Genomic DNA, 15,354 nt, shown 5'->3' on the forward strand with positions numbered 1-15,354 from the left:
GCCTATGTTTATGCCTGAGCCGTGGGCCCATGCAGCACAGTGAGTGGCCATCTTGCCCTGTTTTTGAACCCAAATTTTTTTTTTTTTTTTATCCTTCTAGATGTTTCACATGCTGCTGCTTCCTGGGACAATCTAGCTTTCTATCATGCAAAAACATCTTGTTTACATACTGTGTCAGGGATTTTGTGATACTTGAAAATTCCTTAGGAGAAAAAAAAGTTTGGATTGCCACACTGTCTGTCTCACATGACGCTGTATCTTTTATTAACCCAACGTGGGGCAGACTGGTGGATAACAACAATGGGGGCGGGGGGGGGGGGGGGGGGGGGGGGGGGGGGGGGGGGGGGGGGGGGGGGGGGGGGGGGGGGGGGGGGGGAGGGGGGGGGGGGGGCCACCTCCCAGGCGCTCAGCTCTGGAAGAGTTAACCCTTGCAATGCTAGTGTTCACCTGTTGAGCTTGGATCACTGCCCCCTGGTGGGGAAATGCCACTGAGAGGAAGACAAAGGTTTAAACCTGTCTATACTTTCCTCTACCACATGCTTACAGTGCTAAGGTTAAACTGACCACAGCCTTGAGTTTGGCCAGTAGTAAAAGGTAATAATACTGTGGAATATGAGAGAAGTGGGGTGGGGGGGGACGAACATGGTCTATGACACCAGCAGTGACCGGCAAAAGATTGCTGGAGTAAGAGCCAATGTCTGGGGTCTGCAGTTGCGAGCGCTCAGGAAGACTGTCACCATGTGCAATATGTTATAACTATGACTCATAGCCTGGGCTTACGATGTTCTTGTGGTTGGTTTTTGTTTTGGTTTTTTTGTTGTTGTTGTTGTTTGCTTTTGGTTTTTGTCAGGAAACAGGCTGTTCACCCACCAGCATTGGGAGGGAGGTGCAAAGGTTTTTTGAAGCAATTTTGTTCTTTTTATTTGTTTTGGTTTGTTTCTCTTTTTTTCGAGGGAGGGTGACTTTTTTATTTTTTTTAGACAGGCCTAATGTAGCTAAGGCTTGCCTTACACTTAGTCCATAGCCAAGGCTAGCCTTGAATTCCTGATCCTCCTGCTTCAGCCTCCCCTATATGTCACCACACGTTGCCTCCCATCTTGGTTCTCTTTGGCTCATTTGCCAATCCAAGAGACCATAGCAGGGACTGCCAAAAAGGGGGCCACATGCCCCTGAGACAGATTTGATGGTAATGGGGCTTTTCTGAGGAGATGAATGTCTCCTGGAAACAGAATATAAGAAGAGAGCTGGATCTGGATGAGGTGCTGCCATTTTGTCACTTAGCCTAGGAGCCTGCACATTCGTTTGTTATTTCTCGTGGATCCCACCCCTCCATTAGCAGCCTCTTTGTTTGTATTTATATGCAACTGGTTTGGAGTCCAAGTTATTGTACCTGTCTGCTCTGGCCTGGGGCTTGTGAGAAGCATCCTTACTGGAGTCCCAGCTCTAGCCTGAGTCCCAGAACCAGGTGTCCTGCAAATAAACACATTACCTGCTCTCAGTCTCTTTCTTCTTTGCCTGGAAATTTCTTTGCAGGCTATCCCTTCTTGACCTCTCTTAGTCTACCTCAGTGGAGGTCTCCTGGAAAGAGGCAAAAGAGATCAAAGGGTTTATAAGCTTTCTCATTGCTGTGATACAACAACCCAGTAGAGCAACCATAAGGGGAAAAATGGTTATTTCCACTCCTGGGTTGAGTATGCAGTTCACTGTGGCAGGGAAGCCATGGCAGGCAAGAATAGCTTGTGACAGCTCTGGCAGGAGTATGAGGCTACTTGTTCACACCTCCATGGATCAGGAGCAGAGATGGGATGGGAAATAGAGTCAGGCTATCACCCAGCAAGGCTGGGTCCCTAGAGATCTACTCCCTCCACCTAGTCCCAACTTCAAAGGGTTCCACAACCTCCCAAGGCAAGGCCAGCAGCTGAGACTCAAGTGTCCAGATACATGATCCTATGAGGGACTGTTACAATATTGGAGCTGTCAGTGTTGAAGGTTGCCCTCTGACTTCCACACAGAAACACATACATCACACACAAAAAGGTTTTAAAAGGTAAAAACAAGCCATCCCTGCTGGTCTGTGCCAGCAGTCCTGTCACTCAATGGGCTCTGGCAGGAAGAGTGTGACTTTGAGGCTAGCCTGAGCTATACTGAGACTAGTTTAAAACTGCAATGTAGGTGGTAGGGCCTATGGATGACAGCTTCCACTGAGGTGGAGAATACCACAGTTCACTCTTCCTAAGCCCTCTGTCCTGCAGGAAAACCATAATGAGAGCTGCTGTCATGTGGGGTTAAGGGGTATATGCCAGCACAGATAACTTCCTGGGTGACATTCTAAGGCATGAAGATTAAGACCAGACTAAGAGGACATTGGGGCCCATGTCTGTTGGTAAAGAGATGGAACAATGCTCATACATACTGTAGTCAACGCCTACTGAGGCAGGGTGCTCTAGGTTTGGGGGACGTGGATAAAATGGATTGAGTTTACAAACAGCAATGAATTCTCTTTGGACACATACTTTCCTGGGGCTCTATTCCCCCCCCCCCATCTGTTACCATGGAGACCAATGAACTTTTGGCCTGGTATGAGCTCTAGGCAAAGCTGAGCATCATAGTCATGGCGCCAGCTTTTAAACAGAGAGATCACACTGATTTCTTCCAGACATGGGTACTCTGTGTAAGATACTGCCACAACAGAGCATGGCTAGAAAAGGTTAAAAAGCAGAGATGGTTAGTCATGAGGTCTCTGTCTGTCTGTCTGTTTCTCTCTCTCTCTCTCTCTCTCTCTCTCTCTCTCTCTCTCTCTCTCTCTCTCTCTCTCTCTCTCTCTCTCTCTCTCTCTCTCTCTCACCTACCTTTAATTCCAGCAGGCAGGCTGATCTTTGGATCTGAAGCCAGCCTAATCTACATAGTGCCAAGGCTACAGAAGGCGACACTGTAAACCAAAAAAAAAAAAAAAAAAAGGCACAGAGCCAGCCTTGAGGCTCTCCTGGGGTGTTGTCTGGCTGCATGCAACAGACCAAACCTGAGCAAGGTGCAGAATGAGCCGAAGCCTTCTCTAAGAGGGATGGATGGGCCCAGAATCTGCACGTTAGCCTCAGAATACAGGTGTGAGAAATGTTCAGACTTTCAAGGAAAGAGTAAATGTGCAAGGCCTGGCTCCCTTCCTCAGGGGAGAATCCACACCCGGACCCCGTGAGTTCTCAGCTTCTCTGTTGTACAGCTAGGGATGGTGGTACACACCTGCAATCCTAGCCTTTGGGAGACTGGTGAGTGGAGATCTCAAAAAACAAACCAAAAAACCTCACCTGGGTCGTATACAGTATTTCACTGAGCCGAGCTGTGTAAAGGGTTGAGTCATCCAGACTCTTTTTCCAAGGAGACCCTGCTTCCTTCTACATTCATACTATCATGATATATGGGATGCCATATGGCGTGCTATATGCCTGGACTCTGACTGCAAAGCTCTTTGACCTCTCTCATCTCAACTGTTCTCACTTCATCCCTATGCAATGGCTTCTTGCCCATTTTGCCATCAAATTCTTGCCAGGATCACCCTGGGAACCCAGGGAATATTTGGTGATATCTGAAAATACAATATGTTGATGTAACTGGAGGTATCCGCTCTTGGTACCTAGTAGGTAGAGTTTGGGGGTGCTGCTGAACATACTACATGCAGAGTACATCCCCCATGGCAAAGGATGAACATGCTACATGCAGAGAGCACATGCACGCGCGCACACACCATGGCAATGGATGAACATGCTACATGCAGAGAGCGCATGCACGCGCACACACACCATGGCAATGGATGAACATGCTACATGCAGAGAGCACATGCACACACACCATGGCAAAGGATGAACATGCTACATGCAGAGAGCACATGCACGCGCACACACACCATGGCAATGGATGAACATGCTACATGCAGAGAGCGCATGCACGCGCGCACACACCATGGCAAAGGATGAACATGCTACATGCAGAGAGCACATGCACGCGCGCACACACCATGGCAATGGATGAACATGCTACATGCAGAGAGCGCATGCACGCGCGCACACACCATGGCAATGGATGAACATGCTACATGCAGAGAGCGCATGCACACGCACACACACCATGGCAATGGATGAACATGCTACATGCAGAGAGCGCATGCACGCGCACACAACCATGGCAATGGATGAACATGCTACATGCAGAGAGCGCATGCACGCGCACACACACCATGGCAATGGATGAACATGCTACATGCAGAGAGCGCATGCACGCGCACACACACCATGGCAATGGATGAACATGCTACATGCAGAGAGCGCATGCACGCGCACACACACCATGGCAATGGATGAACTGGCTGTAAATGGCCGTATTCTGGGTTGTCTGACGTTGAAAATGGACTCTGCAGTAGCCTTGGACTCTCATTATTCCTGTGTTTGCTTCAAACCACCTAAGATGCACTTGCTTATTGTCTCCCTGGTGTATCAGTGATGTCCTAAGCCAGGACTTTTGACACTTTCCCACTTTCTGCTCACAAGCCCTTTGCACCCAAGACATTTTTAATATGACCCCAATATATAGTGACATATAATAAACATACAAATCAAACATTTACTGATATTAAAGAAGTCAAATTTGCATATTGGTGAGATAGAATTTTTACATAAAGAGTTAAAATTTTGGCTGAATATTTCATCTTAAGAATATACTGGCATCTTTGATAGCAATATAGTGAGTTTGAGACAAGCCTGGTCTACATAACTTGTCACAATCAACCAATAAGCAAATATAATGTTTTAAAAATTAAACATTCTGCCAGGTGTAGTAGCGCACACCTTTAATCCCAGCATTCAGGAAGCAGAGGCTGTGAATTCAAGGCCAGCCTGGTCTGCAGAGTGAGTTCCAGGACTGTTACACAGAGAAACCTTGTCTCCAAAGACAAAAGCAAACAAAAAATGTAAGATTCTAACATGGGGCAACGGTGAAGAATGGAGGTAGGGGAATACTACATGCTTTTGCTTGCCGTAACTGAACCATTCCGTTTGTGTACAGTAAGAGACCCTGTAAGTACGGGACAAACACTGCAATCCAGAAACTAGTCTGGAACTGGGGCTGAGATGTTTCGGGTAGATTTAGTGGTGGTACTGGCATGCCAGCGTGCACAGTGACAGGTGGGGATACTCACTACTATACTAACCAGGACGATGACCAGCATGCACAGCATAAAGTGTTCATGTCGGATGTTCAGAACCCAGGCTGCAGAGAAGTTTCCCAAACCTCAGATTCATTATCTATTTCATTTTTAATTCATTGTGGATTGTACCTTCAGAAACCTCTTAACTGTTGTCTTTTCATCTACCACATAAGGTCACAGCCCACAGTGAAACAAGCTGACACTTCAGCCATGTCCTCTCAGTGGAACTGGGGACGGAGGCAGGAGTCATAGCAACTGGTACCAGCGGAGCATTTACTCTTCTCTAGGCCCTGGCTAATAGTGCTCATAATCATCCTAGAAACCCGACAAAGAAGATGTTGCAGCCGGGTGTGGTGGCGCACGCCTTTAATCCCAGCACTCTGGATACAGAGGCAGGCGGATTGCTGTGAGTTCAAGGCCAGCCTGGTCTGCTAAGCAAGTCCAGGACAGCCAAGGCTACACAGAGAAACTCTGTCTCGAAAAACCAAAAAAAAAAAAAAAAAAAAAAAAAAGAAGGAGATGTTGCTGGGCGAGGTGGTGTGGTGCACACATCTTTAATCCCAGTACTGGCAGAGGCAGGTGATCTCTGTGAGTTCAAGGCCAGCCAAGATTACATAATGAGACCCTGTCTCAATAATAATAATAATAATAATAATAATAATAATAATAATAAATCAAGGCACATAAAAATTTGCTGGAGTGAAGCATAAAGGAAAGAGCCACAATTCAAACCTAGTGTGCCCTGAACCTAACTGGCTAAGCAAGGGGAGGCCTTGCTAACCCCCTGACACAGGGACTAGATGGGTCAAGATGAGACTCAGCAATGTCCAGTGACGCCCCTACATGACTTACAAGCTGGTGGTAGAGGCACTCCTGACCCTCGGTAACACTGACTTGAGAGTGGTGGCTGTGACAATGGAAGTGCTGGTGGTGGCAACTCTATTAGGGTAAGTTCACTATTAGCCCCACTTACGGGTGGAGAAACAGGTTCAGAAAAGGGATGGATTTGAGAAAGGTGGCACAGCTACTACATGACAAAAGAGGGACTCAAACCCTGGCGGTGAAGGAGAAGGACTTGACTTCCAGAATGAAAATTGTTAACCACTTTTCCTGCTTGTAGGTCAGCAGGTTGACACTTTGCCCTTGGTCCCTCACTCCATATACCTGCAAAACTGTGGTCTCCATCAGGGGATGAGGCTCAGCCACACATACTCTCAGATTCACCTTCTTTCCTGCTGTATATAGCCTTGAGTGGATCTCTACCCCTCTCTAAACCTACTTCTATATCTGTGAAATATATTTTAGTCAAGAGCTGAGGTTCTTTTTAAAACATAATTATTATTTATTTTTATCTTATGCATATTGGTGCTCTGCCTCCGTGTGTGTGTGTGTGTGTGTGTGTGTGTGTGTGTGTGTGTGTGTGTGTGTTAGATACCCTGAAACTGGAATTACAGACAGTTATGAGCTGCCATGTTGTGCTGGAAGTTGAACCCAGGTCCATTTGGAAGAGCAGCCAGCGCTCTTAACTGCTGAGCCATCTCTCCAGCCCAAGAGCTGAGGTTCTTTGATTACATATTCGCTGAGTCTTGAAGAGTCACAGTGCAGATCTAATCTGATACAGAGACTTCCTCTCTGTCAACTATTTGAATTTATCTTATTTTGCCATACATGTGTGTATGTGTGTGGTATTTGTGTGTGGAGTATGTATTTGGTAGTATGGCTGTATGCAACTGAACCTTACATGTGGAGACCAGGGTTCAACAGCAGGTATCTTTGCCTTTTTTTTTTTTTTAATGTGCATTGGTGTGAGGGTGTCAGATCTTGGAGTTACAGACAGTTGTGAGCTGCCATGTGGTTGCTGGGAATTGAACCCAGGTCCTTTGGAAAAGCAGGGAGTGTTCTTAACCACTGAGCCATCTCTCCAGCCCCCTATCTTTGCTTTTTCTTTTCTTTTTTTTTTTTTCTTTATTATTTTTAAAAACCCACTGGAAATAAATAAAGACATCACACATCAAAATTATTCAAAGTTGAGTGCCAATTCTAACTATATACATTCATTACATTGTACGTCTTTTGGTATGGTTAATTTCTTTTTGAGGTAGAGTCTTTCTGTGAACCAAAGGTCACTGACTCATCTAAGTTAGCTTAACCCCTGAGTTTCAGGGATCCACTTATCTCTACCCTCCCAGCACCAGGATTACTGGCCACCCAGTGGCCAGTATCCGGATGCCACCATCCCTAGCTTTTGGGAGTTTTGGGGGATTTGAACTCAGGTCCTCACACTTTCAGGATAGCCACTTTACCAACCGTGCCATGTCTCTAACCCTGGAGTTTATCTTTGAATCACTTATGGGCGTGAATTCTTCCCTACCTTCCTTTCTTCTGTCTCCTGCCCTCTGTCTCTCCTCCTTCCTCCCTTCCCTTCCTTCCTCTCCCTCTTACAATTTTCAGCCTAATTGTGGGTGACTCTGTTATTCAGTGACTTACTACCCAAGTTCGCTATGAGTAATTATTCAGTCTGGAGGGGAAATAGCGATGTCGTGCCTTTAATTTAATGCTTACCTAGTTCACTTAATTAGCAATAAGTCTTGGCAAAATGATGGAGTTCATGGGATCCTGGCTGCTGGCTTGGTGGATGAGACTCTGCACGATGTTCTTGAAAAGATGGGCAGAGTCTTAGTAGAGCAAGGAAAGAGGCAGGGCAGGCTGCCAGCAAACTGTGCAGAACCTGTGTCCAAGCCAAGGAAGCTTTGTGAGCAGAAGATGAGATTGTATCTTTTTTCTTAAGGACCACTTGGTAAGCACCTGTGCCCTAAGACTCTAGTAAATCAAAACAAAGAAGTTCTGGAGCCAGCAGTGGTGATTCATGGAGCACTTTTATTGGTGGGTTGTAGCCCCTCAGAGCCCATCCTCGTGGCTCAAGCCAGCCTCCTGCTTACACGCTCATAGGTCACATCCCCGATGGTGGAGATCTGAAAGAAGCAACCAGAACAAAGTGAGTCAGTGTGCTCCCCTCCCCCCCAAGGCAGTGACCCTGAGGTGATCATGAGGTGCAGCTGAAGGAAGGCCAAGCACCATTGGATGCAAGGCAGGTGCACTGCTTTCTAGCCCTTAGGTTCCCTGTCAGTCACAGGAGTCACTGCAGAGAATATGTGGTAAATGCTGAACAGGGGCGAGAGAGATGGGCTGCAGGCATGTTAGCCCCTATTCTATTACTTCTCCTCTTGACTATTGCATGCCAGGCACCCTTTTCACATTATTCCATCTATAATTCCCAAGAGCCCCAGGTGGTTGGTTGGGTGGTCCCATTATACAGAGGAGCAAACTGAGGGTGGATTCAGTGTGTGAAGATTAAGTCTTGTGGACACAAACCTACTCCATGTCTCCTGTCTTCAGCTCTCTCTGTACACCTCAGGCCTGGGAACTTTGCTTTGGAAGTCAGGACCCACTGACTGACTTTCTCATCAAATCTTCCAGTGGGCCAGTTTTCACCCAGAGCAGAAGATAAGAACTTTTATTATTTTCACGTGTGTGGGTGGAAAACAGTATGCGTGTAGGGGTCAGAAGACAATTTGCAGGAGTTAGTTCTTTCCTTATATCATGGGGGCCCTGGAATTGAACTCAGTTCCTCAGGCTTGGGAGCAAGCACCTTCATCCATTGGCTCACCTTTGTTCTTTTTCTTTTTTCTTTTCAAACTACTTCATCTATTTTCCAATTCTTATTTGATTTTGGCAGTACTAAGGGTTGAACCAAGGACCTCACACAGGTAAGTAAGCAATTTCCGTTAAAATATATCCTCTGGCCTGCCCCGCCCCCTCTGTGTGTTTGAGAGAGAAATAGTTGGGGGGATGGGGGTTGTCAGTGTCTCATTCTAGTGCAGGCTGACCTGGAGCTCAAGAGCCTCCTATTTTGACTCCCAGAATGTTGGGACTACGGGCATTTGCAGCCATGATCAGATATATTTTAATCCTACAAGAAAAAACATGGCAGGTAGCAGAGCCCTGCTGATCTTTGAGAGGCTGAGAAATTTCCTCTAGAAATCAGGTGAGACTCTCTGTCTCCACAGTATACTAGCTGTGTGACCATAGGCAAGCCACATACTGTCTCTGAGCCTCATGAAGCACCTCTTTAAAACAGAAATAATAGAAGAAAAAAAACAACCAGAAATAATAGGAACCTCTCTGCACACTCACCTCCACCAACTTGTCACCCACTATCTCCGAAGTCTGGTGATAGTTGGGGAAGTCTGCCACCACCTTCCCGCCTTCCATCTTCACAGTAGCCTGCGAGGGAGAGAGAGAGAGAGAGAGACAAAGGACTGAATGTGAAGCCTCTATTCACTGCCTAATGATTCTTTCTTGGCACCATTTAGGTCATTTTAGAAATAACATATGTAGGCCTGGCTCAGTTGGCAGGTTCAGTTGCCTGCCATGCCCAAAGGTCTCAAAAGCAAGAGGAAGGGAGGAGACAGCTGGGGAGATTGCGCAGTGGGGAAAGTGACTGGAGTTCGGATCCCCCAGCACTCACATTAGAGGGGGGAAAAAGGCCGTCGTCATGGCAGTGTATGCCTATAACCCTAACCCCATACCACACCACCCTCACTGGGGGACAGCGACAGGCAGATCCCACAGGCCCACTGGCTAGCTAGTCTAGCCGAACAGAAAGTGCCAGGTTCAGTAAGAGCTCCTGCCTCAAAAAGTAAGGTGGAGAGTGATAAAAGAAGGTAGAACCCTGATATCAACCTTTGGTTTCCATATACATCTGCATAGGTAAGTGTATATACACATGTGCACACACGATAGATAGATAGATAGATAGATAGATAGATAGATAGATAGATGATAGAGTAATTATTCAGTAAGTGTTTGAGGTGAATTGTGTTAAATGTTCAGCAAATATTAGCTGTTTTTGTTTCTGTTTGTTTGCTTTTGGTTTCTTAAGACACTGTTTCTCAGCCAGGTGTGGTGGCGCACACCTTTAATCCCAGCACTCAGGAAGCAGAGGCAGGCAGATCGCTGTGAGTTCAAGGTCAGCCTGGTGTACAAAGCAAGTCCAGGACAGCCAAGGCTACACAGGGAAACTGCCTCGAAAAACCAAAACCAAAACCAAAACCAAAACCAAAACAAAAAAAACCAAAGACACAGTTTCTCTGTGTTGCCCTGGCTGTCCTAGGGCTGGCCTAGAACTCACAGAGATCCACCCACCTCTGCCACACGGCATCCTAAATCCTGGGATTAATGGCATGCAGCAGCTATTTGTATCTGTCTCAGCATTGGGTTTCTCGCTGTTGGCAGCCATTATCCAGCAGAAACTTTAAGCTACCAAGTAACAAAGCTTTCTGCATTGAAGGTTCAGCCTGGCGAGCAGAGGGATCATATCTGAAATAGAGCAGCTGGCCTGTGGCCTGGGGAGACAGGGCAGGGCACCCAGGGGCCTCTTACCTTGAACTTCTTGCCCCCCATGGTCTGCATTTCACTTTCTTTGCCAATGGTGAACTTGTTGCTCATAATGTTGCCCCCAGCGTAAGACTGGGACCAGGTGAAGTCCTGTCCGTCTTGCTTTACCTCTGTGATGATCTTGAAGTTACGCCCCTTTTCAATCACATCTCCAGGAAGACCTGGGCCCAGTGACAACCAGAGGGAGAACCTTAGGATCTACTTATAGAAATGTGATTTCCTCCCCAGAGGTGAGCTCACCTGCAGGTCTGAACACAGTGTCTGAGACTTAGCTAGCCATCTCACTGTGTTTTCATTCACAAAACGCTGACAGTAAGGTCCAACTCTTAGAGCTGTTGTGAAGATTGAATTCAATGGGCTCTAGCTCTCACAGCTCCTCACAACTACTTGGTGCTCTTCAATAATAGCAACTCGAGGGGGCCAGGGAGATGGCTCAGCAGTTAAAAGCACTTATTCCTACAGAAGACCTGGGTTCAATTCCCAGCACCCAGCTCCTCACAGCTAGCTATTTGTAACATTGGTACGCAGATACACATAGGAGCAAAACACTCGTGTAACTAAAACAATCTTAGTTAAAAAATAAATAAATAAATAACAGGGCTGGAGAGTTGGCTCAGAGGTTAAGAGCTCTGGATGTTCTTCCAGAGGTCCTGAGTTCAATTCCCGCAATCATCTACAATATGATCTAGTGCCTTCTTCTGGTGTGCAGTCATACATGCAGGCAGAATACTGTATACATAATAAGTAAGTCATTAAAAATAATAACAGCATTTCTCCCTACAGATATTGCTATATCAATATAGAAAAAATCTGGCAGCCCAGAAAGTTTTGGAATAGATACAACCTTTAAGATGAAAGTCTTCTAACACTTCTTCTATTCTATAAATGAGAAAAATAAGATGGGCGCTGGAGAGCTAAGAACACCCACTGCTCTTGCAGAGCACCAGGGTTCAGTTCCCAGCACCCACGTGGTAATTTACAACCATTTGTAACCCCAGTTGCAATATATCAGGGGCCCTCTTCTGGCTTCTGAGGACACCAGGCAGTTACATACATACAAGCAAACCTCTAACACACATAAAATGAAAATAAACAAATTTTATAAAACACATACACTCAGAAGAAAAAGAATCCTGTCCACAGGACTTGAGGGAACAGGGAGACAGGGTTGTGCTCTCAGGGCCACTCTTACACAACAGATGTGGCCGCAAGAAGAGGGCCCACAGCTGTCCTTCCTTTTTTTTTTTTTTTTTTTCTGACAGTCTTGAGCTGAGGATGACCTTGAACTTCTGACCTTCCTTCCTCTGTCTCCTGAGTGCTGGGATTATAGGCAATCACTACAATGCCTGGGTTATACAGTGCTGGGGATGGAACCAGAGCCTCACTTACGCTAGGCCAACTGAGCACCATCTGATCCTTCACAAGGCTAGTGCACTAAGAATTACTAGGACTGTCAAATCTACTTTCTCTTTAACACTTTGCAACTGACCAGTGTCAAAGGTCAACTCACACAGACCATTGTCAAAGGGCAAGCAGTACAATAATGACAACAACAACAACAACAACTGGTCTCTCTACCTGAAATAGCACAATAAAAGAAGAAAGTTTATTGATTTGAGTATGTGGATTATCTGGTTTTGATATTAACTCCTTGGTCATCTCTCCCTGGCAGGATAAAGTGACATCACTCATGACAGGGTCCTGGGTGTTAATGACTTCTGTCACTGACTTAGGTAAATCATCAAGACTATTGGGTCAGTGGGCTGGAGAGATGGCTCAACCAATTAAAGGCTAGGCTCATGACCAACTATTGGGACAGCCTTTGTATGTAGCAGATGTTCAATAAATTCGAGTAGGGCTAGCCATGTGTGCATGAAGCCCCAGGGTTGGTCTTCAGCACTACATAAAACAAGGTGTGCACACACCTGTCATCCCAGCACTCAGAAAGAGAGGCAAAGGGATCAGAATTTCAAAGGCATCCTCAGCTACATAGTGATTTTTGAGGCCAGCTTAGGCTACATGAGACCCTGCTTCTAACAACAACAACAACAACAGTAAGCATTTGAATAAATAAACATCAAATCTCCACTTCCCCAATTACTACTATTTGGCCTTGGAATGTTGATGCAACCTGTTTGAGCCTCACACTTCCCATACGTGAAGTAGGGATACTAAAATTCGATTAAGTCTTTTAAAAATCAAAGGGTGTCTTACAGCTTTGATTATCTTTAAGACAGAACAGAGTGCTTACTCGTCAAAAGTGTGAGTGGATGGATGAATGGATGGATGGATGGATGGAGTCTGTCCTATTCTCCCCCTAGAAACTGGGTTTCTATCCCAGAGCTGGTGCAGCCCCAGGGAAAGGACACAAAGAAGCTCACTCACCTAGGCGCTTCATGAACTCGTCATAATTCTTCTCACTCTCAAATTCAAATTTGCCACTGAAAGCCATAATGCCAGGAGAGAGCTGGAAGCAGTGAGCAGCAAACAGCGAGCCGAGGAAGAAGGTCGGTGCTGAGGACTCTGGAGTCCCAGCTTATAAACACTCCCAACTGCCAAGACTCAGCCCCAAAGTCACCCCACTTCTCAGTCCTGCCCCTAACCGGGAGGGGCTCGATGTTTTATGATGCGGGCAGGAGCCCCAAGGTTATTCACCCCAAGAAATCCATGCACAATCCCACCACCAGTCCCAGCAAGGCCAGGGCCAGGTTCACCTCTGTGCTCCTCCAGCCCTCCATTCACCCCTGCCCCGCCCTTTTCTCATTCACCCAGCACAGTGCATTGAACTGTATCTGACCATGCAGAAGAATGAGGCATGGGCCTTTCCTAGGGTTCTCCCAGGACATGCCTGACCCAAAACACCCATGTGCAGTGTGTTAGCTACATGTGATGATATGTGCCACTTTACACAGGGGGCTTCAGCTTTCCTGCGGGGAGGAAGCTCCTGGACCACACCAAAGTAGCAATGCAGAGTATCTACAGAGGCCCTCAGGAGCATCTTCATCACCGTTATTGTTAATTACAAAGTTTCGGCTGGGCACTCACTGTGGCTCACACCTATGGCTTCAGTACTTTGAGAGGCTGAGGCAGGAGGATTGCCATAAGGCCAAGAACAGGATGGGCTACAGAGCAAGGCCCTGTCTCAGGAAAACAAACAAAGGGAAACAAACAAAACCTCTCCTTTCCTGGGGTTTCCTCTCTATGAACTCGCATCATTTCCATTCAAAACAGAATTCCCCACAGTTGCTCACTCCCAGACCTGGGGGCTAAGTGGGTTCTCTTTCTTTCTGTCTGTCTATGTCTGCCTCTGTCTCTCTGTCTCTCTGTCCCCCCTTCTCTCTCTCACGTATGCTCACACATGTTCCATGGTGTGTGGGGGAGAGGAGGCTCAGAAAGTAAGTTTCATAAATTTAGGTCAAGCCTGGGCAGCAAGTACCTTTCTCCACTAAGCCATCTTACTTCCTAAACCAATGAAAAGTCAGCTTTGCCACACAGTTTACCATTCTTCATTCAGTCTCTAATCCTAGAATCTCTTAGCCCAACCAGGAGCCTTTTCTTTTTCTTTTTTCTTTTCTTTTTTCTTTCTTTTCTTTTGAGACAGTTTCAGGTAGCCCAGACAGGCCTCAGATTCTCTAAGAAGTCTAGGATGACCTTAATTTCCTGATCCTCCTGCCTTAGCCTCCCTAAAGGTGGGACTTTAGGCCAAGCCAACACATTTGGTGCTTATATCATTCTAAATGGCTCAGTGGTAAAGAGCTTGCCTAGCATGGGCATGGTCTTAGGTTCTAGTCCCAGCACCACAGTCAATCAATCAATCAATCAATCAATCAATCATCACATCCTATTCTATGTTTAGCTTACTCTCTATCTGGATCTTTGAGTTGTTTCCAAGCCTTTTCTATCATAATTATTGATCATACCTCTGGGTATGTATACGTCAGATGATTAGCTGGAATAGCTGCTAAGGATTGATTCCTTGGCAAGAAAGGGGCCCATGTGACTGGGGGTGGGGGGAGTTCCCAAGGGGGAGGGTAGAGAAGACAACAGAACAAGACAGAAGGGGCAAATACTGGGAGTAAAGGGTACAGCGGGAAAGAGGTCGAAAGGGATGAGGAGAGGGTGAAGAAGAAAGTGGAAAGAACCAACCAAACTGGGATACATATGAAAGCTTGATGTGTAGTACAAAGCCCCTACTGCTCTGTACAACAAATTTAAAAAAAAAATAAAGGGATGGATTACTAAGTATAATTCCTGGGACAAATGGATCTGAAAGTCTTACTGTGTAGACCAGGCTGGTCTTGAATTCATGAAATCTGCCTATCTCTGACTCCCAGGTCTGGAATTAAAGGTGTATGTCACTACACCACACAGAAGGAGTCTTATATTTAAATATTAATATCTAGAATGGCATTGTGGTATATGCCTGTAATCTTAGAATTTGGGAGACTGAGGCAGGAGGATTATCCACAATTCCAGGACAGCTGGTGCTATAAAGTGAAACAATGTCTTTAAAAATAATAATTGGCTAGTTTAAGAAATAATAAAATAGGGTCAGAAAGATGGCTCATAGGGGCAAGACACTTGCCACCAGCCTTGATGGCCTGAGTTCAATCCTCAGGACCCACATGATATAAAGAGAGAGCTGACTCTAGCACATGTGCTGTGGCATCTGTGCACGCACACTCACACACTCAAAATAAGTA

General features: G+C 46.1%; 1 protein-coding gene across 1 annotated transcript; it reads right to left on the reverse strand.

Moving 5' to 3' along the window:
- Positions 1-8,057: 8,057 nt before the first annotated feature.
- Positions 8,058-13,103, reverse strand: Fabp6 (fatty acid binding protein 6). Its single transcript, XM_051168132.1, has 4 exons — positions 13,037-13,103; positions 10,637-10,812; positions 9,389-9,478; positions 8,058-8,166 (listed from the first exon to the last, which is right to left on the reverse strand). Exons 1-4 carry the CDS (start codon positions 13,101-13,103, stop codon positions 8,113-8,115), a joined length of 387 nt encoding a protein of 128 aa, XP_051024089.1. The 3' UTR covers positions 8,058-8,112.
- Positions 13,104-15,354: the final 2,251 nt, after the last annotated feature.

The sequence above is a fragment of the Acomys russatus genome, chromosome 25 (genome assembly GCF_903995435.1).
Source record: "Acomys russatus chromosome 25, mAcoRus1.1, whole genome shotgun sequence".
Lineage (NCBI taxonomy): Eukaryota > Metazoa > Chordata > Mammalia > Rodentia > Muridae > Acomys > Acomys russatus.

Coding starts and splice junctions, on each gene's coding strand:
- Fabp6 (XM_051168132.1), bottom strand. CDS start 13,103: ATGGCTTTCAGTGGCAAATTTGAATTTGAGAGTGAGAAGAATTATGAC. Junction 10,813..13,036: donor CGAGTTCATGAAGCGCCTAG/GTGAGTGAGCTT, acceptor CACTGGGCCCAG/GTCTTCCTGGAGATGTGATT. Junction 8,167..9,388: donor TGGGTGACAAGTTGGTGGAG/GTGAGTGTGCAG, acceptor TGCTTCTTTCAG/ATCTCCACCATCGGGGATGT.